At 40.5% G+C, this 27,136-nt stretch overlaps 1 protein-coding gene across 1 annotated transcript; it reads right to left on the bottom strand.

The window, feature by feature from the left end:
* Positions 1 to 8,027: 8,027 nt before the first annotated feature.
* LOC120562445 (homeodomain-interacting protein kinase 2-like) lies at positions 8,028 to 15,451 on the bottom strand. Its single transcript, XM_039806158.1, has 13 exons — positions 15,339 to 15,451; positions 15,106 to 15,229; positions 12,838 to 12,954; positions 12,638 to 12,706; positions 12,331 to 12,518; positions 11,344 to 11,736; positions 10,755 to 10,819; positions 10,300 to 10,393; positions 10,061 to 10,219; positions 9,840 to 9,980; positions 9,638 to 9,683; positions 9,482 to 9,545; positions 8,028 to 8,188 (listed from the first exon to the last, which is right to left on the bottom strand). Exons 1-13 carry the CDS (start codon positions 15,449 to 15,451, stop codon positions 8,028 to 8,030), a joined length of 1,734 nt encoding a protein of 577 aa, XP_039662092.1.
* Positions 15,452 to 27,136: the final 11,685 nt, after the last annotated feature.

The following is a 27,136-nucleotide window of genomic DNA, read 5'->3' as shown; positions in this document are numbered from 1 at the left end:
GAATGCAATACGTTTCTTAAAAACAGCTTCTTTCTCCGACGTCTGACCAGACACATGTTCTAGTCAGCGGCTTCTCATATTTGCAGCTCAAAATAAAGCCCAACTGTGAGCATGTTAATATTTGTTGATGTCTAATACTGTACCATCAGTCAAAGGCAGACTCTGTGATGAGTTCTGTCATGCTGGCATTAATGAGAGCAGGTTTTCACCCTGTCTTCAGGGCTGGTTTTACCACAGCTGCTCAAAGAGGCCAACATAATATATATCCAAACTTTCCGCTGGTTAATATTTGTTCAAGTCTAATCCAGCTGGTTATTCAAAGCAAGACAGCCTTGAATTCATTATGACTGCCACTGGGTTTAAAAAAAAAAATTCTTCTTCAATTGCAATTTGTGCATTCAGTCTACTTCAAACCTGCATTACGTACATTATTTAGTATATTAACAGTACAGTTATATTTATTGGGTTTTAGTCATTTATGAACATATTTTATTTGTTATTTTTATGTTTGTATTAACATATTTAACAAAATATTTCTTCTATTTTTGTTGAAAAAAAGAGGAAAGATTTTGGTGAAATAGTCTTTAAACTACACTGGTCTTTTTTTCGCTAACAATATTGCACGTTACAGTTTACTGTCACAGTTGGTGTTTAATGATGTTGGTGCCACCTTATCGTCGTCTCGTCTTAGTCATGGAAACACAACACAAACACAATTAACACTGTTTCCAGCAAAGCTAGCTAACTAGCTAAACCACCAGCTGACCAGTACCCAAGGGCAGCTGGTGATAAAAGTTAAAGAGGTCCAAGCTACCTTTGCAAAGATATTTTTAGTAGGAGACAAAAATGGACTTACCACCAGTAAGACAGCTCAAAATGAATGCTAATGTTACTGCTAGATGTGTAGAAGGCAACTGTTTGCTAGCGCTGTAAGCAGGAACTTTTTTGTTATCTTGTAGACACAAATTAAATTGATAGATGAATGAGGATTCATTGGCCAGTAGCCTAGCCTTTAACCCTAAGATTTGCTTTCTGTTTCTTTTCTGTTTATGGACATCAACTGTGACATTATAGAGGACACATGGAGTAGGGTGACCAGATTTCACGGAACAAAACCAGGACAATTTGCGCGTGACTGTAGTGCTCGTGCACGCACACGCTTTTTATGTGCCAGCCCAGGTCAGACATAGGCACAGACAGATTAGACATCATTTTCCCAACAGCACACATAGGCCTACTGCTCACAACATAATGGGGTATCTCAGTTAATAATCAGGAATGTTCTTGGTATATGTAGCCTACATATCTAAGAAATAATATTATGAGACATTGACTGAGTTTCGTGTGGGACCAACTTTATTTTCAGAATTAAAGCATTGTTTTGTAAAATGCACCCACTGAACTTGTGAAAAACTTTGTTAAAAGGTATTTTCCATTGCATGGCACTAAACTAATTATTTGGAACTGCTGCCACAGGCTTTAACTAAAGTTATGGTAACACTTTACGGTAAGGGTACATGAATTATGAATTCATGCATAAATGAATTCATGATTTGTGCATTAATTCATTCCTTTATATTTTATGAATCATCAGGAATTGACATGAGTTCATAGCCTCTCATTCATGACCTCATGCATGATCAACAAAAGCATTAGGTAAGGTGGGCCCATCATTATGCACAAGTTGTGTTCAAATCAGAATTTGCGCAGGGATGACCGCATTTTTTTGCAGAAAAATAAATAATCATGAGCATGCTTAATAAATCATAATTCATAATGATGTGCCCACGTACTTGATGCTTTAGTTGTGTTGTTCATGTATGAGGTCACGAATGACAGACTGTGAACACATCAATTCCTGATGACTCATGGGATATTAAGGAATGCAGTAACACATAAATCATTACTTACATAATGCATAATAATATATACATCAATTAATTCATGCATGAATTCATGATAATTCATGTACCATGAATGTAAGTGTCATGTAAGTGTTACTAGTGTTATTCTAACCAACAACACACACACACACAAATACACACAAATACACACACACACACACACACACACACACAAATGTAATCTCATTTGATAGAGCAGATAGCTTCCCTATTGTAAACATTCATTCTGTATACAGTATTTGTTAGAGGATTGAATTTGCTCAAGAATCAATTTGTTGGCTGAAAGCCTACTGTGAAATTGCGTACAGGTGTCAGCAAGATTGGCCTGTTTGACGAGTAGCGCCTTTAACGTGGGAATGGTCATGTGGTTCCTCTTGTCAGTCCATGTGTTGTTCATGAGCGAAAAGATCCGCTCAACGGGAGCACATTTGTGCCCGGTTAAAACCCTTTCACTGTCTATGGTTAAAACGACACAGATAAGAAGAGGCATTGCAACAATGTTAACAAGTAGACATTGTAACGCTGGGTGCACAGATTATGGGACGCAGACCGCTACGATTGACACACACACATCAACACACACACACACACACACACACACACACACACACACACACACACACACACACACACACACACACACACACACACACACACACACACACACACACACACAGTTAAAATCATACGCTGGACGCTTTATTAGTCTTTCTACTTGGGTTTAGTTAATGATCGGGCTATAATAAGACCACGTTGGCTATGTAATCACTGACAACCGGGACAATTTCATAGTGGTTCGTGTAAACCGGGACATTTTAGCGTCCCGACAGGCTTTTGTTGGACTCGGGACACGCAACTGAAAATCGTAACATGGAGGGGTAACATTCTTGCTATTTAGCTTACAACACGGACAGGGATGAGTGGCCAGTGAGAGTCCCTTTTACTTCTGTGAAGACCTTGTAAAATGTCTACTGTGGATCATTTACTGCATTGCTTTGAAAGTTGTACTTTATTTGAATTGTATGCACACAACTGAGAGACTGTTAACCCAACAGCAAAACAAATTGTGAGATGTAATGTGAGAAGAGACACTGAATAAATGGAATGGCAAAACCTTAGTTTATCAATTTATTTATAATTATAAGACAGATTTAAAGGTCCCATGGCATGAAAATGTCACTTTATGAGGTTTTTTAACATTAATATGAGTTCCCCCAGCCTACCTATGGTCCCCCAGTGGCTAGAAATGGTGATAGGTGTAAACCGAGCCCTGGGTATCCTGCTCTGCCTTTGAGAAAATGAAAGCTCAGATGGGCCGATCTGAAGAGACTTCAGATTCAGTATTAGGGGACCACTAAGGTCTATATAAAAGCATCCAAAAAATTACCATGTCATGGGACCTTTAACATACAAGTCCAATAAAATATATACATGTACTGTACAAGAGTAACGCCTGAACACAATACCTTCCATTCTGTTCTCTCAACTATCAACTTATCATTATCTGTAGATGATATAGCCTACTATGTGGTAAGAGGTGGGATTAAATGCTATTAAATGCCCAGGCTGGAAACTATGAAGTTATATTAATTTTAAAGTCCTGGTAAAGCAAAATCTGTGATTTCTTTCTGAACACGTTATACATGTTAGAAAATACGTTGAAAACATGTGAAAAGACTGTAAACAGTTTAGTTCTGAATTGTGGAGTTAGGCAGTTGGGAAGTCCATGATTTTTTGGGGGTGGCGTGAAATTATGATTCCCTTATGCACAGGAGTCATTTTTAACACAACCCCTCCCCTACTGTATAATCATCAGCATTTTTTCGTTCACTCCCTGTGTGAGTGGCAAGTTCGTTACGTTCCACAAGCTCTCTTAGCTTTTTTCAGACTACTAAATACATGACTAAATGCCACAGTCATATAAACACAAGCAAAATAGCCACTAATGTAAGTTTCATTCTTTTGGCTTGAATTGGCTACCACACCCGCTGGCAAATAAAGGTCCCATGACATGGTGCTCTTTGGATGCTTTTATATAGGCCTTAGTGGTCCCCTAAATACTGTATCTGAAGTCTCTTTCCCGAAATTCAGCCTTGGTGCAGAATTACAGCCACTAGAGCCAGTCCCACAATGAGCTTTCCTTAGGATGTGCCATTTCTGTGTCTGTAGCTATTGAGGAGGAGAGAGGGGGGGGGCAAGGTGGAGGGTGGGGGTGTGGCCTTGACCAACTGCCACTTTGCTCGTTTGAAAGCCATGATGTCTCTCTCTCTCATGGGTGGGCTAAATTTTCTGGGTGGGCAAAGCAGAGAAAGGGGAGGTAACCTTGCTCCTTATGACCTCATAAGGAGAAGATTCCAGATCGGCCCATCTGAGCTTTCATTTTCTCAAAGGCAGAGCAGGATACCCAGGGCTCGGTTTACACCTATCACCATTTCTAGCCACTGGGGGACCATAGGCAGGCTGGGGGAACTCATATTAATGTTAAAAAACCTCATTAAGTGACATTTTCATGCCATGGGACCTTTAAAGGTTAAAAAAAGCACTTACATAGATAGATCCTTTGCATTTAACCCATCCTATACATGTTATCGTAGCGCAGAACCCGGGGTCCAACGCCAGTTCTAACTAAGTAAACATACATGTTTTTGGTGGTGGGAGGAAACCAGAGCACCCGGAGAAAACCCACGCGAACATGGGGAAAACATGCAAACCTTCCACACAGAAAGGCCCTTCCTGGGGATCAAACCACTCAGCAGTGCCTTCTTGCTGTGAGGTGACAGTGCTAACCACTGAGTGTGTGCTTTAGTTCTGTCTGTCACCGTGAAGCGCCACTCTTCTTCGGAACAGAACCCATCAGCTTAATGGATTTCTTCATAATTACCAGGCGCTGTACTTTTACAAAACTCTCATTCAAAACAGATTTAGGCCGATCGACTTCAAATTTCTTCTACAGACCTTAACAATGAAGACATATTAAAAGTTTTAGTTTACTTCGAAAGAAGCTGCTGTGGCGTGGTAGCCATTTTGCATGTTTCACCAAACAGTAAGTTATTGTAACTCAAATGTACATTGTCCAATCTGGCCAAAATTTGTCTGGCTTGATAAGAGTCCTGGCCTGAAGACATCTACATACCAATAGACCTTTTTCACGGCAGACATCTTGACATGTCATAGTGGGAAAAGCACAGGTGTATTCAAAACCATTACTGATGGCTGTATTCCACTTAGGAGAGACCCTGGTATTGGGCATGCTGACTCACTGGAATAGCTTACTGGGACACTTGATGGAATTGAGCCATCGTTAAAGTTATCAATTTCAGCTGTGCTTTTCCTACTATGACAAGTCAAAATGTCTGCTGTGAAAAAGCTCCATATTGACTCAAAGTCATAGTGCTACCTACTGGCAACTGGAAATCAGCCCTATGTAACAAACATCATCTGATTAACATGAAATTGAACTTGTGGTCTACACTTGATATTGAGCAACCAACACATTCTCACACCCATCGTGTAAAATATGGATGCTTGGTCAGGTGCCTTTGGCAATGTCTTTGACGCTAAAAGTCTCCTTTAGCGTCACATCTAAATGCCCTTTATCTAAACGTGCTTGGTCGGGACTATTGACGTCACTTTTGACGCCGTTAGGTTGAGGAAAAGATTGTGGGTGGGCTTGTAAAAGGTGCCGTTAAACGTGGGACAAGAATGAGACAGTTGGGTTTAGGAAAAGAAGAACGGGACGAGAATGGCACGGTTGGGTTTAGGAAAAGAAGAACGGGACGAGAATGGCACGGTTGGGTTTAGGAAAAGAAGAACGGGACGAGAATGGCACGGTTGGGTTTAGGAAAAGAAGAAAGCGACAGTTGAGTTTAGGAAACGTGACACGCGGGACACGAACCCCGGTCTCCTGGGTGAAAGTCCTGTGTTGTTTGACCCATCCACCACCCCAACCAACCTCCTCCCTACGGGGAAATTCAGACTTTCATACTACTGCCACCGTTGTCGCTCCTAATACTACGTCATCTTCAAGCGCTGCTCTGGCCGGTGTGTTCTACACACACGCTGAAGGGTGCTTTTTGGGTCGTATCTGACGCTGCCAGCCACTGCCCAAGCATCAGTATTTTACGAGTTCGGAGTTAGAACGGGTTGGAGCAACATAATGTGGGACTCTTGCGCCCCCTCAGTGACGGACTGGCCATCTGGAATTTGGGCAAATGCCAGAAGGGCTGCCCCCCTATCGACCCCTATGGGCCATTACTGATAATATTTCTTTGGTTAATTTTGATGTTATTTTATGCATGCAGCTACAAATATTCAAGATTGTACTGCAGCAAAGTGCGTGGAAAGATACACTCAAAAGGCAGAGTTACTAATTTCCAAGCTAGGTTATTAACGCCCATATTATGCTCATTTTCAGGTTCGTAACTGTATTTTAAGGTTGTACCAGAATAGGTTTACATGGTTTAATTTTCAAAAAACACCATATTTTTGTTTTACTGCACAGGTCTCTCTCACTGCTGCAGATCCTCTTTTCACCTGGTTTCTGTTTTAGCTACAGAGTGAGACCTCTTTTCATCTTCTTCTTCTGTACTATCTTTGATTGCACTCGCACATGCTCAGTAGTTCGGATGTAGATCATGTCAGCTAGCTAACTCTAGAGACAGTAAAAGAAAGCCTGTTTCTCCAACTTTGGTCAGTTACAAGGCAGGATTAGCTGGGAGACTTCTAAATGAGGGCGCACATGTAAGTAGTTCTTTTGGAGATTATGGTGAACTTGTGTGTGTTGTAGCAGTGCTTTGCTATTGAGAACGAGGTAGCATGCTAACGCTAACGCTACAAGCTAACGGTTGTGGTTAGCCAGCTCGTTTCGGACTGTGACGTCACAATCCGAGCCGATTTTGAACAGCTCACCAGGAGACTGAAGGCAGGACACATTCAGAAACCGTATCTCACTCAAAACAGCATGGATGGATTTTTTTCAAAGTTTGTATGTGTGTGGAAGCATCAGAGACACAAAATTACACCCCAAATCCCAGAAATTTTTTTTTTTTTTTTTTTTTTTTTTAAAAAAATTAAAAAAATTTTTTTTTTTTTTTTCCCCTCCCTTTTTTTTTTTTTTTTTTTTTTTTTTTTTTTTTTTTTTTTTTCCCTTTTTTTTTTTTTAATTATTTAATTTTTTTTTTTTTTTTTTTTTTTTTATTTTTTTTCCCCCTTTTAAAACCGTGTTATCAGATGAGTTAGGATTCAATCGAGACTGTAACGCCTCCTCCCTTACGGTCTGCTGTTTCTGTGGACTCTTTTAAAAATCAGTTAGAGACCTATCTTTTTAAACAAGCTTTTGGTTAACCTGTCTGCACTTTATTTGTTTTGTATGTATTATATGTGTGCTGTATTTTAATATGTATCATATCGTATGTTCTTTGCAAAGCACTTTGAGATTTTTATCTGTGAAAAGCTCTATATAAATACATTTTACTTACTTATTAACTGATGACCCATTTTTCTTAGACTGTTATATAAGGTATCGTTGCACTCAGCAGAGTTCCGTTTTCATTGGTGACCATTTTCCCTGTCCCCTTTTCTTAAGCCATGCCCCTCTCATAACTAATAAATCGTTTGTCTTAGACTCTTCTGGGAGGCATCACTGCACTCAGCAGAGAGTTCTTTTATCTTTACGGTCTGCCCAGTTCAATATACTTTAGCCACACTCCTGCTCATACTGTAACTCATGAACTTTCCAAAGTTTTCCATGGACTCTTCTAGGATGCATCACTGCACTCAGCGGAGTTCCTTTTTATATTTTTTATAATTCTTTTTGCTTTAACAGGACTTGAAGCCAAAGTGATGACGACACCTCCCTCAAGCGTGTAAGGAAAAACACCCAAACAAACCCTTTAACTGGAGAGGCTGGAAGAAACCTTGGCAAGGATCGCACAAGAGGGAACTCCCTCCCAGAGATAGTTTAGTGTCTTACGGGCTGCATAACAAAAATATCTAGTGCTGTTAATTAAATCTAGAAACATGTAGGAGAGAAGGGAGTGCTCTTTAAAAGTAACTACCAGTATAACAGCAAAATATTATACTGGGTGTTTTAATCCTCCACCTGTACAGGCGTTACTGATACACCTACAAACCTCCTGATGTCCTGATGTCCCCCTGGGCCGTGGAACTGCTGTCCTCAAACCTCGTCTCTCTGGCTCTGCTGTCCTCCACCGTGTTTCGCGGTCCTTCGTCACTCTTGCTCCGTTGTGCCCCGGCGCTGCTGAGCTCACATCCATGGCCTGGTGCTGTCAAGCAATGACAAAAATATTGAAACATGAACATTTTTAATGGGAACCCCAGTGAGTTAGTTATGTTTTGTTATCCACTTCTGTTGCATTTTGTGTCTGAGTCTGATTATTGTTTCAAGGGGACATATTAGGCTTATTTCAGGTTCAAACTTGTTTTTCGGGGTTTCTACTAGAACATGTTTACATGCTTAAAGCTATAGTGCGTATTTTCTGTCGCCCCCATGAGGAATTCTAAGTAATGACAACAACACTGTTGGCGCGTCCACATGATACAAGCTTTCCGTAATCGCGCATGCACCCCCACCCCTCCACGTAGTTGCTAGTAGCCAAAGACGACACGGAGGATTAAAAAAACATGATGGACTCTTCAGAAGAGGTAATTATCTTCACTCAAGCTTCTGCACGGGAAAGTCACCGGACGACACAATCTTCTGAACATAGCCATACTGAGAAATCCAGAGAGAGTTGTGTAGAGCTGATAGTCTTAATTAGCTTTGTGGCAACTCATTTGGCAATGGCTTGAATGTAACGGACATTCATTAATATCAAAAAGTTACACACTAAAGCTTTAAAAGGCACATTCTTTTTAGTATAGTTGTGACATCACCTGACGACTCGTTTAAAGGCACAGTTTCTGAATACGGGCTTTGTGCATTTCTCTGTGGATTGACCGATACTTTCAGTATTTATATAGCACTTTGACCTGCTTTATAATCAAAAAAGCAAAGCAAGTTTCACCTTTTACAATATGGGATCTTCAAGCTACTAGCCAGCAAAATCTCACATGTCATATTACAAACCATGTTCTCTATTTTAAACTACAACCTGCCCCATTTAGCTACGTGATGAGATTACACTATAGGTGGACAGCAGCTACCAGTGGTGTTTGGTACGGGTTTTTTTAGGATTGAAGGGCACGGGTAACCACAGCGGGGGAGCTGCACCCTGCTGCTGCCAATTAAAAATGCAGAACATCCAGACCAGGTGCAGTAATTTCCATATTGCAACCCAATAGCAATTAGACCTCCCATGTCCACTAAAAGCCAACTTCATTCAAACCTATCTCAAGTTTGTAACGCCAGCTTTTTGTTAAAATGTTAATCTTCGATACGTATCAGACCTAAAGACATCAGCTGATGCTTAGGGTGAGTTGCCATCATGATGCTCCTATCTTTACGTGCATGTGCACCCTCATCCAGGCTCATCATCACAGATCAAATGTTTAAATCTCTCGAATGCTACTGTAAAAGTAATTCAATCAAAACAGGGAAGTGACATGATAACACCTACTTTTTGTCACTCTCTGGACTTCTGGCCTCGCTGGATAAAGCCTGGTTACAGTTGTGGCGCTTATCTGTGGGGAAAAAGGTTTTAAAGTTTCACCAAAACTACCCACAAATGTGTCATTTGTGTAACTGAGAATCTGTGTCAATCGTTTGTCTCCACCTCATTCAGGCTCATCGTCCTCCTCTTTCTTTCTGGAGAGCCGCTTCTGCATTTAAACCATTTAATGTTGTTTCAGACTCCAGAATCTTAACAGTACATTATATATATATATATATATATATATATATATATATATATATATATATATATATATATATATATATATATATACACATATACATGCTAGTTAAATTACACATACCTGTACCCACTGTTCGAAGCAACAAAAGTGTCCCACAACCTTTTGATTTGCGGTTTAATTTTGGCCTCACTGAACAGAGTTTCAATTGGATCCTCTCTAATCTTCATCTTCTTCCTTTCTGGCGAGTTTCTGTCTGGAGCTCTGCATGGATGAAATGCGTTTGAATCTCTTGAATTTTAACAGTGAAATTCTTGTGTACAAGCAAGTTGAATAACACCTACCTTAACCCACTGTGTGAGGCTACAAAAGTGGCCCGTGTCCTTTTCCTTTGCGGTTTAATTTTGGCCTCACTGGACAAAGTTATAATTGGAGCCTCTTTTGAGTCATTTAGCAGGTTCATCTTCATCTTCTTTCTCTGTGGCGAGTCCTTGTCTGGAGCTCTGCATGGATCAAATGGGTTTAAATCTTTTGAATTTTAACAATAAAATTCCTATGTACAAGCACGTTAAATAACACCTACCTTAACCCACTGTTTGAGGCTACAACAGTGTCCCATGTCCTTTTCCTCTGAGGCTTAGCTTTGGCTGTGCTGGATGAAGCCTCAGCTGGAACCTCTTTAAAAAAAAAAACATGATGTTTTAATGCTTATAAAGTTAAAGGAAAGCAATGTTTCATTCTAACCAAAAAAATACTGCTGACAATTCTCCTCATGCACAGTAGATTCTTTAGCCTGGATGCCAGCCGAAGTTAGCCCCGCCCACAAAATTCGAGGTCGGTAAGTTCTGAGTAGGACCACGTCAGGCTATAGATTCTTAGTTTCACCCCCTGCTTTCTCCTGTCTCCTACCTCTTGAATTGATTTAAAATATACACTGCAGGCTGTTGCACCAGCCGTGTGTAAGTTCAAACATATTTATTACGCATAATTATTGATGTACAGTTGATCCCAAGTGTGAGCTGCTGTAGTTGAGCCTACCTGCTTGGGTCTCTATGAAATCTGTCTTTATCCTCTTGCTCTCTGTCAGGGCACTTTCCAGGCTTCTGCATAGACCACATACTGTTTGTATCTCTTCCATTTTAACAGCAAAATATCATATAATCAGTGCCTGAAATGGGCCAGTACTCACCAGTACTAAGTACCGGCACTTCTGATTTCTGTCCACATAAGTACCCTTACTTCTAATTGTTATTAACAGTATTATGAATAGGCTGATATTTATACCAAAATAGGCTATATATCATGATTTTTTGGGGAAAACCAAGGAATTTTATTTAAAATCATACATTCAGCACCCCATATAATCCAAATGGAATGATCCTTTGTTTCACAACCACTTTTTTAGACACTGCGCGATTTGACCGCAAGATTGGCAGTAGAGATTCCTTAGAGCGAATTGTAAATTAGTCGACTATTCAGGGTCACCCTATGATATATACGTATGAATACTAAAATATCTAAGACACATGCGACAATCATGTCATGGAACTTACGAATTAGGGTACTGGCACCATATATATGGGAAGTATATTGTAAAATCAGTAAAGGAAAGTTATACAGCACCTACATGTCACCACTCTGTAAGGCTTCAAAAGAGTCGCTCTTCATTTTCCTCACAGGACTAACTTCGCCCATGTAGATTTGAACCTCAGAGGTGGAGGGCAGCGACGGCTCTGGCGCTGTCATTTCCTCCTCAGCAGAGAAGCTGAGTTGCTGTGGTTGCAATAGACTCTGGTCCTGGATGGAGAGGCTGCTGGAGACGGCCGATGCTATCCTCAGTACGAAGGGATGCTCTTGGCGACGGTTCCAGACAGGAGTGACCTGGCCGGGGAGGTTGTGCTGGTCCAGGCTGGCGGTGCTGGTGGAGGCCTGCAGGTTCAGCCACGGCTGCTGATCCATGTCATGAGGGCTCATACTCTGATCCAGACAGACTTCCATCATTTCACAGCCTAATTTCACGCTGGAAAAAATTAAATAAAAATCAATCGTTAAATCAGAATGAGAAAAGGATTTATTGCCAAATAAGTAACACTTAGTAAGCCTTGGTGGATGATGCATACATAAACATTAACACATTAATTGGATAATTACAGAGGTTCTAAGATATGGAATTATTTCCCTCCCAGCCTACAGAAACTTTCTCCTTCATCATAAAAAAAATAAATGTGTGGAACATATTTTATTTTATCAATAGCCTAACATATTTCTTGATTTGTTTTGGGGGGTTTTATGATTACTTTTCTTTCTTTCTTTGCATGTCTTTTATACTTAATGACTTGTAAATGTATCATTGTTGTTTTGTACATGTGCTAAATATATAAACCAAAAATCAAAAAAAAGGAAAGAATACAAAAAGCAAATATGTAAAATAGGACTGTTTTAAAGAATAAGAAAAAAGAAAAGAATAAAGGGTTGAATGGTTTAGTGCACGATGTGTAAAAATGTCGAGGGATGTGCAAAAGATCAGGACACATAGCATGTGCAATGGACGACAAATCAACATCCAGCCACCGGCACAGAGGTTCCACGCTGATTTGTTTTATTGTAGACTTACTAAAAGCTGTTGGGGTATCTGTTAGCCAGGTCGCACATGGTGATGAATGGATCCTCCAGAAGTTGGCCGGGTGTTATCCGTTGACCGATGTCCAGATGAAGCATCTTCTTGAGCAAATCCACAAAGTTCTCCTGGTCTTTGCTTTCTGCCATGGTGTCCTCGTTTGAGAGATGGCAGGCTGGTCTTATCTGAATCAGAATAAAGCACAAAAGTCGGTAAAATCTCTATTAATCTTTGTGGCTCGTGGTAATGGATTTGTCGCAAATGTTCTCACTAAAACTCTGATTTTCCTAATGGGACTTCCTACCTTCTTCAGGTCATTCAGGGAGTTGAAATGGCTCTCGCTGCGGGTGACTTGTCCGTATTCAAATGGCGTCTAAAGACAAATAATATTCATTTAGCTAATCTGTCCCAAACACTACGTGGCATATGGAAAGACAAGGATACTGATGGAAAGAAAGAGATCAAAAAGTAAGATTCTAGGTGAAAGCCACTGATTGGTTGTACCTTTAATCTCCAGCTACGTCTACGGCCCCGGTTTCTGCGGAAAAAGCACCAGGTTTTGATGCCGTTGTTGAGAAGTTCGTGCGGTAGCTGACCCTGAGTCTGCACCATATGCTGGAGCTGTTGACACAACACAGTCACAAAGTCAGTTACACTTGGTACATATAACAATATTAAGATTTTGTTTCATATCATCAAATTGATGCAGAAAAGCTCACGTTGTATGCCTAAATCAAAGAAAATTGTTTCACATTTTGGGAAATACACAAGACTTAAAGTGCTCATATTATGCTCATTTCAAGGTTCATAATTGTATTTAGAGATTGAACCAGAATAGGTTTACATGGTTTCATTTTCAAAAAACAAAATGTTTTGTTGTACTGCACATTGCTGCAGCTCCTCTTTTCACCCTGTGTGTTGAGCTCTCTGTTTTAGCTACAGAGTGAGACATCTCACTTCTGTTCCATCTTTGTTGGGAGTCGCACATGCGCAGTACCTAGGTCAGGACTACTAGCCATTAAGAAGCAGAGTATGAGGGCGTGCCACGCTAGCAGCTAGGCGAGCATTATAACCATAGACAGTAAAAGAATGGACACAGTGACGCCTTAGACTTCGACGGAGACCAGTGAAGTGAATTAGAAGCATTTTTCCGGTGATGGCTGAGCGTTACTGCGCAGCCTCCAACTGAAAGAGACGGTGTAGATGTGATATGAGCAACGTATCTGAAAGTTGTAAGTCTTCTGGTAGCTGTGCCAAGAGAAATCTCAATCATTCCCAATCTTGCAGAGACGGAGAGTGTAGGTATACTGTATGTAAGGAGATAACATAGGCACAGGCTAATTATTGCTAACTAAAATGCTAGTTAACATTAGTAATTAAACTTAAAACAGCTAATGTGAGTCGAAACTGCCTGCGAGCTTCTCCTGACTATACTGTAATTTCTCTACTGTGCGACAGAAAGTCGCGTGGTTATGACACAATCTTTAGCCTATTTTTACAAAAGCTGCTGCTACGGGGCCATAACGTCAGATACAAGGTAATGGAGCCTTTTATACATTGTTGTGTTTCTTTAGAAATAAACAATGGACAAATAGAGTCTTTTAACGCTTCAGATGTAAAGTTATTCGCTGTCAAAGTGACGCCAAAATGAATGGGAGTCAATGGAATGCTAACAGCAGGTGATGGCTTGTTAGCCTAAGAGTCTCCCCATAGGAATCAGAATCAGAAAGGGTTTTATTGCCAAGTACGTTTTTTAACACATACAAGGAATTTGTTTTGGTGTTGTTGGTGCACGTCACACATTCTCTAAATGGAATATTAAACAATATAAGTATAAGTATATGTACACAGTATGTATTCAATTAAAAATAAAAATAGAAATAAAAAGAGCATTACAGCAAAGAGAGTACAGTGGCATGAAGAGCCAGGGGTGGAGTGTGGAGAGAGTTAGGGTGGTTTCCGGGCCTTGTTAATAAGGCTAGTGGCGGAGGGGAAAAAACTGTTCATGTGGCGTGAGGTTTTGGTCCTGATGGACCTCAGCCTCCTGTCAGATGGGAGTGACTCAAAGAGTTTGTGGCCGGGGTGGGAGGGATCAGCCACAATTTTTCCAGCACGCTTCAGAGTCCTTCAGGAGGTACGCTTTCTGGATGCTCGCTTACCCCCTTGATTATAACGTGCGTTACAAAGTGACGAGAGTTTTTCACGGAAGTAAAGGCTGGACTACAATAGAGCTGTTTGGATCAGTTGGTGAACAGTGTTTTCTGTTGGAGATGGTAAGTCCCTTTGGGGTGGACTTTGGGCTTTTTCACTTTGTAAACCTATAACGTTCACAAAAAAGATATATAACACAATAAAGGAAAGGGAAAAAGCCAAAAAGCATAATATGAGCACTTAAAATTAAAAGATTGTTAGCCATTTCCCGCTGCTTTCATTCATTATGCTAAACTAAGCTAATCTAGGTCCATAATTAAAGCACAGACAAAGGTAATATCAGCTTGACCACCCAACCACACTTTTTTACTATTTATATGTTGTATTTAAATTGATCGTGTGTGATTACTGTTGTCACTGCTGCAAAACCATAGCCCAAATAAACTTCTACTTGACTTGACTTGAGAGTGGTATCAATCTTCTAATCTAGCTCCTTGAAATAAAGTCCCAAAATGTTCATTTAAGATGCTTTTTTTTTTTTTTTTTTTTTAGATAGGCCTACTGTTCATAACCAAAACGTGTTAGCATGTTTTTTTGCTGAGTTTTAAGTGTAACACTGACCATGTCGTAGTCGCAGTCGCCGGGGTACAGCACATAGCCCAGGAACAGCTCCGCAGCAACGCAGCCCAAAGACCACATGTCAATGGCTGTTGTGAAGGGAAATCCCAGAATGGCCTCTGGAGACCTAAGAAAACAAACACAAATATGTTGTTTTAGTTTTGTATTTTGGCTGCTTTGTTAGAAAAATAAAATCTAAAGCTGGAACTCTGCCTTGTTGTCAACTTGTAAGATACCTGTAATAGCGTGGCTGCATGTATGAGCCCGATTCGATCTGAGAGACATAACGGGCCAAGCCAAAGTCAATAATCTTAATCTTGAATGGCTTGTTTACACCGTCCACGAACATGATGTTGTCTGGTTTGAGGTCTGTGTGTACAACTCCAAGGCTCCTCAGGAGTTGCAGAGCTGTGGCTATCTGAAAGTCATGAGGAAATCATAAGGGCAACCATTGAACTTCAGATCAGTTGATGTTTGCTGATTGAGCGCTGTAAGTTCTGAGCTCAGTGTCATTTCAGAGCAAATTACTGATTTACAGTCAGAAGTTCAACAGAAATAGAAATGCCTCATAATTTAATGCAGTGGAATACATTTAAGTACAATAGTAATCATCTTTTTGTCCACCCAGTGGATTATTTTGTCTAGGGAATATAAACCACAAAAAATGCGCTCAAATATCACTTTAATGACAAATTCCCAACAATTGACTGTACCTGCTAAAGAAGGTTGTCCAGTCACATGGTAGCAGCCTTAGCTCCACCAATCATCAACAGGTCAGAACTTTGTGCCTGGGACTTGTTGCTTTGGCTTCAGTCTTTTAGCACCTTGTGCCACCAAGTGCATATTTCAGATACATTTTACCAGGGCTGCCCCCTCTTAGTCGATTAGTCGACTAATCCGTCGTTTTGGTCTTAGTCGACTAAGATTTCTTTAGACGATTAGTCATTTTTTATGCTTTTTTATGTTGAATGATTTATTTCTAAGAAACTAATGAGCGCATCTCTGGTAAACACAAGATTTAAAGTGGTGTTTTTGCATGATCATCTGTGGAAAAACTCAGTTTAACAGATGGTATATATTGCACTTTTTTAGTCTTAACAGCCACTTAAAGCGCACAAATCCGTCGATTAAATCAACTAATCGATTAGTCGACAAAATCCTATGAGTGTTAATAGTCGACTAAGAATTTCTTTAGTCAAGGACAGCCCTGACTTTTACAGGGTTCTCATTTTAAAAGCAATCAGCGGGAGAAGGTGTTTACAACCAACAGCTGATAAAACTTGCTTGAGACAATTGTCATTTTAGCCAACAAAATTGATGGTCGCCGGCTGAAATGAGAAGGCTACTTTTGCCCAACTGACAACTGACAAGGTCCCATTTATTAAAAACATAACTAAGAATTTCTTGTAGTTTTGTCACCGTCATTGTAAACTGCATCATGCAAGAATGGAAAGTTTGCCAGGCACAGCAACAGTAACGGGACTGGGTGAATGTTCAGTTGTTGAATGTGTCCACCTCCTGTTTGCCTTTGACATAAACCTCTCGGAGTACATACCTGGTGAAGGATTGGGCGGATTTCTTTTACAGAGAGAAAGTGTAAAGGTGTCTTTTCCAAGAACTCCCACAGATTCATGTCCAGCATTTCAAACTCAAGACAAACGTGCTCTCCGTCGATAAAAGAGTCCATGAATCTGATGAAGTTGAATTTGTCTGAGTCGAAAGCTTGCAGTTGTTGAAGGATGGCCACCTGGGGAACACATGAGATGTTAGATTTAAGGAGAAGGGTTTAAAGTGCATTCAAAGCATACATGAAGCCTTTGATACCATTGGTGATTTTAGACCATTTTTAGGGGGGCTCAAGCTGAGGCTACACTCTAATCTGTCAGGAGTGCGGTTGTGAAGTTCAATGTTGGTAGTCCCCAGAGAAGAAGTTGGTAATTTCCTTGGCGCAGATTAGAACCCAAATTGAAACATAAGCAACTGAAATTGCTGAATGTTAGAACATGGTGTCAAACTGGTCGTTATTACTGTGACTTATAGTGTCAGGTTCAGTTCCATCATAGTGTTAATAGTGTCAAAAAAGTTAACTGGCATTGTTGTCCAGTAGCTAGCTCAGAGATTATTGGCTAATGAAATTACTGATTTAGCGGTGGGGGTTAACACTTTTGCAAGGCTGTATGCGTGTCACATTCTAATTAGGGGCTGAGCCCCTACGCAAAGGTCTGATACTAGAATACCCAATATCGACTGATTCCAAAAAAAATACGAAAAAAAAAAAGATCGACGGGTTTTGTGATCTTAGCTTCTGCCCCCTCCTGCAGAGTAAAGAGAAGGGGATGAAGTCTCCTCATCTTCAGTAGAATCTGTAGAATACCGAGCTTGGTCTCGGTAATTTGAAGACTAAAGGAGAAGGAAGGAGTGATGGACACAACATGACGTCGCGTTTAGCCTCAAATAATAGAACACCAGCAATAGTAGTGTAATGAGTTTGCATGCAGGGATAATAATAGGCATGCTGAGTGAAATAACGAGTGAATTGCGAAGGCTTTATATGGTGGCTGATTGAAAAGCTCACATGAATACTGTACATTTTGAGAACTACACAAAAGTTAAATCATACAAACGTCATCAGAAATCTTCAAATTAAGATGCTTTCTGCTTTTCTTCATCACATTTGTTTGTAAAGCAACTGTTTAAATGCCATTTTACTGTCAGTAACTGCAGAGTGAAATAACACGTGAATTGTGAGATTGCTAATTGAAAATTGAAATGTACATTGTTTTTTCCTACGTTTGTGTAAGACTTAGGTACATGTATTTGACCGGGGGGTTTAGGGGTCCTCCCTAAAGAAAATGTTAAATTTTTAAACATTCATAAGAATAATACAAGTTCACATCATTTGGCACCTTTTCTTCTTAAGCTATAGCAGATAATAAATAAATAACAGCCAAAAAGCTTAAAGACAAAACTTGGTTAAGAAGTCCACTGGGGACAACAACAACAACCACCATTAGATCTAAGAAAAGTAATAAGTAGTTAACGTTAGTTTTGATGCACACATTGATTTTACATTTATTCAGCTAAAAAATGCATTTTGAGAAGTACACAAAAGTTAAAATCAATCAAAAGTAATTTAAAATCTACAAATTAAGAGGTTTTCTGCTTGTTTTGTGATCACATCGGTTTGTAAAGCAACTCTTCAAATGCCATTTTACATATTTTCTGATCAGACTCAATACATTATAACATGAAAAGACTAAATACATAATGAACTGAAAATGAGGTGCACGATGGGGTGCAGCTGTCTAATCTTATCCTGCTTATCTAGTAAACTTAAATAGATCTGCTTTTAGTAAAGATAAGCAGATCAGTGGACTGTACACTTGCACCCAGCCTTGGAAGGAAACTCATGACTTATTAACGCTAAAACAAAATCATTTAAACTTACCATGTTGTCACTTGTGATGTTTTTCCATGTGAAAAGACTTTCTGGCAATTGAAATGTTGAAGTTGATCCTGAAGTTGTGTAACCTACTCGAACAAAGCTACAGTTGAAATGATAAACAGAACTAAGTAATGGCTCCTCTGCAGTCAGTTCTTTGTGACACAGGTTGATTCTAGAAGCTGCCATGTTCTAACAGTCTCTGCATTCTGCAGGCAGAGCCTTCGTTTAGAATCAAACATAATCAAAAGAACAGGTGTCTGAAATACTGCTGTTTTTTTTGTTTTTTAAATGACCAGACTGCAGCGACCGGTTATTGGTTCTTCTAATATTATCTGGGAGAGAACCACCAGCTTAAAATCCACATGTACATTCAATCTTTATTTCATTTTTCTTTTACAGAATTGAGTTATAAATTGACAAGGCTAACAATAAAAGTGAAGAGGGTGGCCCAGGCCCACCCATTTTAGGTCCGGGCCCACCCATTTTGACCCAGGCCTATAGTGAGTAGTGAGTGATTTTCATTCTAGCAGTTCATCCAATAAGCAGCCAGAGGAAAGCTTTGAGTGAAAGCTTCTCAGCCAATCAGCGGCTTCTTCCCCACGTGTGGACTCTTAAGCCCCGCCCACAGGCTGCATCGTCACCAGCAAGTGATCCAATGAAATGAATGACGTTTGCGCGCAAGCTTTTCAAGTAAGCTCAATGAGACCGACAGAGTGTAGCTATTAGCTAATATGAAACGCAAAGCAAAGCAGCTTGTTTTCATTTAAATTCAGCAAGAAACGTTTTTTTTTTGGCTTATTTCAACTGGCCCATCCAGTTTTCTGGAGGCCCACCTACAATCAAAATCCTGGCACCGCTAGTGTGGTGTACCATATTGGATACTTCCCTTCCCTCATACATAGAGTATTTAAGGATGCTTCTCCTGTTTTTCTTTATTAAAAAGAAATGATTGCACCTCATGCCTCAAACAAACTCTTTCACGTCTCTCTTTTGTTAAGAAATACACATTAAAATACACATCTCAGTCAGATCCATGCATTTTCTGTTCAGTGGAAAACCAGCCAAAACTTGGTCGAGTTCATACAACATTTCGACTGTGAAGTCATTAAAACAGAGTTGTTTGTTGTTTTACACACCACTGTAACACAGCACAGTCATACAATAGAATAACCTTTAAATGGCATACGGCCCCGTCTGTCCTGAGACCCTTGATTCAGATAAAATGAATGCAGAGATGACCCTGTGACAAATCTATTCTTAAGGATCTGCTGCATTGCTGAACCACAAGAGATAAAGCATAAATGATTATTACCATTCCTCTCTATTATACTTATCTTTTTCACTGTCATTATTATTATAACAACGACCATCATTGTCATCTTCGTGCAGATCATTTCCTCTCAGAGCAAAGAATAAATTACAAAACAGCGATATCAGGTGCATTATGGTTGTAACTGTTATTTTATTTATGATAACAGTCATCATTGTCATGTCCTGTTTTTAGACAGCAGAGTCATTTTTGGTTCTTGACGCTCACTGTACCTCCGAAAGGAGTCAGACAAAGGACATTGAAGAAACAATGGCTCTGAGGAGGAGGGAAGACGAGGAGGAGAGAGGAGGCAAGGGGATAGGAGGGGAGGGATGGAAGATGGAGACAGAAGAGGAGGACAAAGAGGAAGGCAGTGTGGGCTGGAAGGGAGATGTCTTTTCACGGCTCCTTCAAGCCCATGTGGTGCTGCTGTGAACTGCTGGCCTACTTTAGCCTTCTCCATTTTTTATGACACACACTCACACATATGGAGGCGCACACAACGCGCGCACACACACGCACGCGCGCACACACACACACACACACACATACTTCATGCCCTTATGAGCATGCAGACATAGCAGTGAAATGTCAACAATAAAAACATGCATGACCAAACACATAACCTGGAATAATGTCAGCTTTCTGTACAGGTGTAGCCTACTACAAATGTGCTATATAATAGATAGGAATGATCCATTTACTCCCACTAAGGTGTGTTCAGTGAGTTTGCGTGGCTTTCAACTTGTTCACATTATATCACACAGAAACTTATAATAAAGGGCAGCCAAGTGAGAAAAACAGCCTATTTGTGAATCTAAATCTGAGACACAGGGAGTTTCTGACAGCTACGATATCTCCAACTTGGCAAAAAAAAAATAACTACATACATTTCCACAAACTGGGTGCAGCCCACATGCTGACACATCGAAATAAAATATAACAGTGATGCAATCAATTCAGCTAATAAAAAAAAAAGAAGCTATACACTTTAACAGTTAACACACTGCTACAAATATGATACAAACAGCTAATTTCAATTAAAGGGGCACTATGAGTTGGGGGAGGGGGTGGGGATTATTGCGTCTTATTCACTGAAATTTAAGGCTGCTGCTCTAAAAGCATCCCCTCCCCCAACCTTCTTGTCGGTGATTGGCTGGATTGGTTTGTTGTAAATAAGTGCACAGCCTGTGCCCCTAGTGTTTGTTTGACGTTTACGACCCCTGTGTTGTCTCCCGAGACCGGGCTTTTTCACAGTGGATTCAGGGGGCAGGCAGCTAGTGGATCAAGGAGAGATGCCTACGATTTGAGAAAAAAATGAAATTGCACTGAAACCATGCAGGAACTCATAGTGCACCTTTAAAGTGGTGTGACTACAAAACTGCATAGGCTAGTGATAAAATGAAAAATGGTTTCAATCAACTCCACACCTGCCATATTTACATGTTTTGTGATAGCCACCGATGCATGAGTCAGCTGGGGTTTATTCACCAAACTGCAAAGTGGTCAACTTAAAGGTCCCATGGCACTTTATGAGTTTTTTTTAACATTAATATGCGTTCCCCCAGCCTGCCTATGGTCCCCAATTGGCTTGAAATGGTGATAGGTGTAAACCGAGCCCTGGGTATCCTGCTCTGCCTTTGAGAAAATGAAAGCTCAGATGAGCTTGTTATGAGGTAATAAGGAGCAAGATTACCTCCCCTTTCTCTGCTTTGCCCGCCCAGAGAATTTGGCCAATCCATGACAGAGAGAGGCATCATGGCTTTCAAATGAGCAAAGTGGCAGTTGGTCACGGCCACACCCCCACCCTCCACCTTGCCCCTCCCTCTCTCCTCCTCAATAGCTACAGGCACAGAAATGGCACATACTAAGGAAAGCTCATTGTGGGACTGGCTCTAGTGGCTGTAATTCTGCACCAAGGCTGAATTTCGGGAAAGAGACTTCAGATACAGTATTAGGGGACCACTAAGGTCTATATAAAAGCATCCAAAGAGCACCATGTCATCGGACCTTTAACTAAGAAACTCCAGAGATGTTGCAAGTATCAAAGGTTTTAGGCTGTTTTCGGTCCATAAAGAGCTCTAAAGTGTGAGCTAGCGGCACACTGTGTCTCATTTTCTAATGCTACATGAATTTCAAGCATGCTTACTGTGTTCACATATGACAGTGGAAGTCATGAAATACACATTTAATGGAGTTAATACCAAAAAACACACCAAGCAGCAGAGAATTAGCCTACTCCATGCTCAGAGAGCCGCGAATGGTGGTGTTATTCCAACTTTTAGCGGCCGCGATAGAATACCTGCAGCCAATCGGTAACAGAGTCCTGTGTGACTCCAGTGACAAGTTGACTCATGTTCACAAAGAATTTCTTCCAGCTTTAAACACATGAACACGCTCCCCGGCAGCAGACAAATATAATTTGCTACTTGGCGAGCTGTTTTCCCTTGTTTCCAGTGTTTTTGCTAACCTAAGCTAAGCACATCATAGAGCTTTCTGGGAAACACACTTTTCCATTTCTTTTAAAACAATTTCTTTCAACACACAAATCAGAAAGATTAAGTATACACCTAGCCTTTCTGGACATGTAAACATCCTAGAGTGGATTTGTTAAGGCAATTTTCTGTCTCGTCAGTCTAAATAAATACAAAGCAAAACACACAGCTCCTAACTGGGACTAAGTCCGTTAAAATATATACATTTTAATTTGAGATTACGACACAGAGAGGAAACTGTAGGAATAATTCCCATTGCTATAATTCTGTTGTAACTTCCAGTACCATAAACGAAATCCAAAAACGGGGTCATGGTTTCAAAGCATCTACAGTACAGCGGCCTCACACAACGACCTGCCACACAGAACGCTGGGTATACACAGGCTTATCAACTGTAACTATGGAGCTATCGCTATAGCAACAGGCTCTTCCATAAAGGGCGAGGACCTGCGGCGTTTCAGCTGCTGCTGCAGGATCTAAAAACACACACAAAACACGATGACAAACACACACACAGTCGGTGAAATACAGCAAATTGAAAGCCAGCGTTACATGTGATACACAAACGGTGCTTTTATGGTCTGAGTTTGGAATTATATTTTTAGGCTTTAAGTAGGCCTATTTACATCTTTGCTCTTTAGCAGCTGAACATTTGCAAACGGACTGACACTGAGATATTGGTCAGCTGTTTCTCTAACTGTGGGAAACACCTGATATTGAGCTCACAAGACCCATTTAAATCGCTGAACCAATCCGAGAAATAGGTGGCGATTCAAAAGTCTGATGCTTATAGTGTTTGTATTCTCTCTCTCTCTACAACTAATATTCCAATAAATTAGACATGTACCGTTTTCTTTTCCCTTTCTATCACTTTTCTGTAAATGAATTCATGCATGTTGGGTTCAGGAAGGATTTATTGGATCTTTAACTAGTGACAACCCCTAATTTATGGACAGCCATTGATTGACATTGGTGGCTCTATATTGAACGCCAGGGGCTGAAGTGATCAATTCAATTATATTTATAGTATCAAATCATAACAAGAGTTATCTCAAGACACTTTACAGATAGAGTAGGTCTAGACCACACTCTATAATTTCCAAAGCCCCAAAAATTCCAGTAATTCCCTCGAATCAACAATTCACCCAGAACCATTTAAAGTGGTAACCCATCCAGTAGTTGTCAGATATATCACTTTCGACTGAATGAACTAACATTTCTGTCCCATGAGCTGCTAGTATGGGCTTACAAAGAAGAAGCGGCAGGTGAGGAGTAAATCTGAGGTGAGTGTCACAGATGGTAAAAAGCAGAGGGAAGCAAGAGATTTGACCACAGAGAAAGAAATAAAAGAGTCACAGGGAACGGTTGACTTGTAGAGTGTAAGCTCATCAGTAGTGGCAGATTCAGCGCACATGTGGGAAGCCTGAGGGAGCGACGGCCATGTTAATTATGAAACATTCTGGGGAAGCAGTGTGTTCGCACGCACAGCACGCACGCACGCACGCACACACACACAGCTACTAGAAGAGCGCCAAACAGCAAAACCAACACATCAAACACGCATCTTCTCCATCTTCTTCACATGCCTCCCAGGCCGGGGAAAAATCCCATGTTTCAGGCTTTTTGTACTTGTAGCAGATTGGATGTATAAATACAGAAAGTAATCCGACGGCCTAAAATGACATTTGCAGCATTAATCCAAAATCTCACCAAGATTCGCTCTGCAACCAGTGACTGTGTACATCATACTGTACCTCTGTAATGTAACAAGTTATGAAATATTATGGGGAAGCAGCAACACACACACACACACACAGGAAGCAGCAACAGACACTCCCCCACACACACACGGGAAGCAGCAACACACACACGCTTTTTATCTTGAGGTGAAGTTTAGACGACTGTACAGGAATGCTGATGAACACACACACACACACACACACACACACACACACACACACACACACACACACACACACACACACACACACACACACACACACACGTGTGTTGCTTCCTGTGTGTGTGTGTTGCTGCTTCCCCAGAATGTTTCATATATTTTTTGACATTATAAAGGTACAGTATGTAAATATTTGGGGTGGCCTCTAGCTCACCCAGTAAGAGCATTCTGCAGCGGTGCGGGTTTGATTCCGACCTGCTGGGTGTCATCCCCCCATCTCTCTCCCCCTTTCATGCCTATCCACTGTCTCTATGTAATAAAACGGAAATAAATTAAAAAAAAAAAAAAAATTATATATATATATATATATATATATATATATATATATTATTTATTTATTTATTTCTGTACGAGTGGCCCCAGCTATATATTTAAAAATTAAATAAAAAAGATCTTTGCTTTGTTCATTTATTCACACTCTAGTCTACACCAGCTGGGGGTTGCACGATGAAGAAGTCAAAAGGAAGGATGCAACTGAGGGAATGAGCAATGACCAGAACGACTGAGCAAACACAGCTGGGCGAAATTAAGAATTTAACCGTTGTTTACCATCTCTAACTTCAACAAAAATTATGAAAAATAAAGAGGAATACATAAATTAACTTCATCTAATGTTCATCTAGTGTGCAAAACACTGTCAGCTGCAAGCCAGCACAAACTGCCACATATGGATTGTTTTGTATCTCAAATGCATTCTAATATTTGTCAGAAATCGATCCATGGAATCCATTCATGTGCCCAGTAACAATGAGACCTGACGGTGAAACCACAGCGACGTCTTGCGACACGCATGAAATCCTATGATGAAGGTGGAAGAAGACCTAACATCCAGACTTCGTTAATGGCTTGCCTTTCTTAGCAGAAGACTGATGCGGGAGCAAATGTCAACAGACACGTGTCAATCACGTTACTCTCCGCTGTCAGCCTCATTCATATCATTTGAATATGACAGGAAGAGAATATGAAATTCACACCTAAACATAGAGACATCTGACGTCAGCATCGCTGCAGACTGCTAAGAGACAGACAGTCTCGGAACTGAAAGGTCACTGTTTGAGCCTGTGTGTCAAGTTAAAATGCCCTTGTGTAAACACTTGACCCCTTCTTCCTCACGCCCTGTCAGATATTCTCAGTAGGAGCATCAGCAAAATGCTAATAGGTCTTTTTTTGGCAGGCAGGCAGGCAGGCAGTTGGTCTGTGTTCAGTCATCTGCTCTGGAAACAAGTCCAGAGCAGCTCCAGAGGTTTGAGACTTGGACTTGACGGTTGCCCGTTGGAAGTTGTACTCCTATTCTCTGCGATCACACTCCTTTGACAAAGAGTCATTTTACCTCACCGAACATGAGAGGTGCTGGTCTACCGGTGCCTCAATTAGTTTGTGTTATTGTGTGACTTTTTGTGTGTTTTAAAAAGGGTTAGGAACAAACTAATCAATCGAGGCAGTGGTGGACCAGCAACTCATCTGAGAGGTAAAATGACTATTTTTGTCAATGGAGTCTGGTGGCTTTAACGAGAGCATAGATGGTAACTTCAGGGCTGTTTGACGGCAATGTAAAGCTGTGAAAATATTCTTAATGTAGTTTACAATAACTGATACAGATATTATAAGGTCAGTCTTTTTTTTTTTTTTTTAGGTGTCTAAAATATTTTAAGCTGCTGCCCCCGTCCACAGAAGTACATCGCTTAGCTTCCGTGTTCAAAATTCTGAACTATCCCTTTGAGGCTAAAAACCCATGAACCCATATGTTGGACTTGATAAAGGGTGTTTGCAACTGGTTTGTTAGTGAAGTTCAAAATCCAGCATCCAGGGATCAGCAATTTAAAAAAAAATGTTTAGCTTCAGGCCTCACATGAAAATTGAACTACACTGCACCTTCAAAAAACTTGATAAAAATAAAGACCCTTTCCCACACCCCCACCCCCTCTCCCCGTCCCACAGAGGGAGTAATCGCCCTCTGGCCTCTCATCCCTCTCAATAACATCCTCATGGTCAATCTGCTGGGTAGAGAACCCCCCCCTCGTCAGATTACAGAGCCGGCGGGATTATGTTTTACACAGCGGAATGACTCTAGTTACACACCCCCCCCCACACCCCCACAGCTACTAGAAGAGCACTAAACAGCAAAACCACCACACCAAACATGCATCTTCTCATATATATATATAGTCTTACATTGAATCACATTGATAAGGCATTGTTCTATACGTTTTTCCTTTATAGGAATTGTTGCATGTACTGCTGGTGATCTAATGCATTTTGTTGGACATACTACGAATCCTATCTGAAAAGAAAAATGTGTGAAAACTCCTTAACGCCTCAATAACACAAAAGATCCAAGAGAGATTTTTTTTTTTTTTTCTTTTTTACAAGAATGAAATGCACACTTCCACAACAGCTTGATAAGCCTGTGATGTCACTAGTTTACAAACTGTAAAAGCATTACGTGCAGATGTTTTGTAGCAGCGTCCTTATCCCAACACAAAGGCAAGAGGGAGACAAACAGATAGTTTCTAGTTTCTCCTCCTGGAAAACAGACAATAATATCACAAAATACAGTAACAACATTCATCTTCAGATTACATATCTGTCATTCACCAGTTTACTGGATACACCTTCGGTTTTCTTTTGGCAGGAGGGTGGGGTTACCAATTCAAAACGGTGAAATATTGGATATTTCATCTATTTGCACCAACAGTTATTTAAATGGAACCCCCCCCCCTTGTGGATATTTCCCTCGGAGTAAAACCTGAGCTTTTTGGATTCATGCTGGCTTATGAGAATCATGTTGTCTAAAGAAATAGTGAGGAAAATTAATCAAAACAAGA

This window comes from Perca fluviatilis, chromosome 7 (assembly GCF_010015445.1).
Source record: "Perca fluviatilis chromosome 7, GENO_Pfluv_1.0, whole genome shotgun sequence".
In the NCBI taxonomy this organism is placed as follows: Eukaryota; Metazoa; Chordata; class Actinopteri; order Perciformes; family Percidae; genus Perca; species Perca fluviatilis.
The sequence above is the reverse complement of the archived record's forward strand: the minus strand, read 5'-3'. Positions and strand labels throughout refer to the sequence as shown.

Bases quoted from the DNA above. Each gene is read 5' to 3' on its own strand.
- LOC120562445 (XM_039806158.1), bottom strand. From the start codon at position 15,451: ATGTTCGTGGACGGTGTAAACAAGCCATTCAAGATTAAGATTATTGAC. The intron at 10,820-11,343 runs GTAGGTGCTGTA...TGGTCTATGCAG, and splicing joins GCCTTACAGAGTGGTGACAT to AAGCCTGGAAAGTGCCCTGA. The intron at 9,684-9,839 runs GTATGTGTAATT...GTTTAAATGCAG, and splicing joins GCTTCGAACAGTGGGTACAG to AAGCGGCTCTCCAGAAAGAA.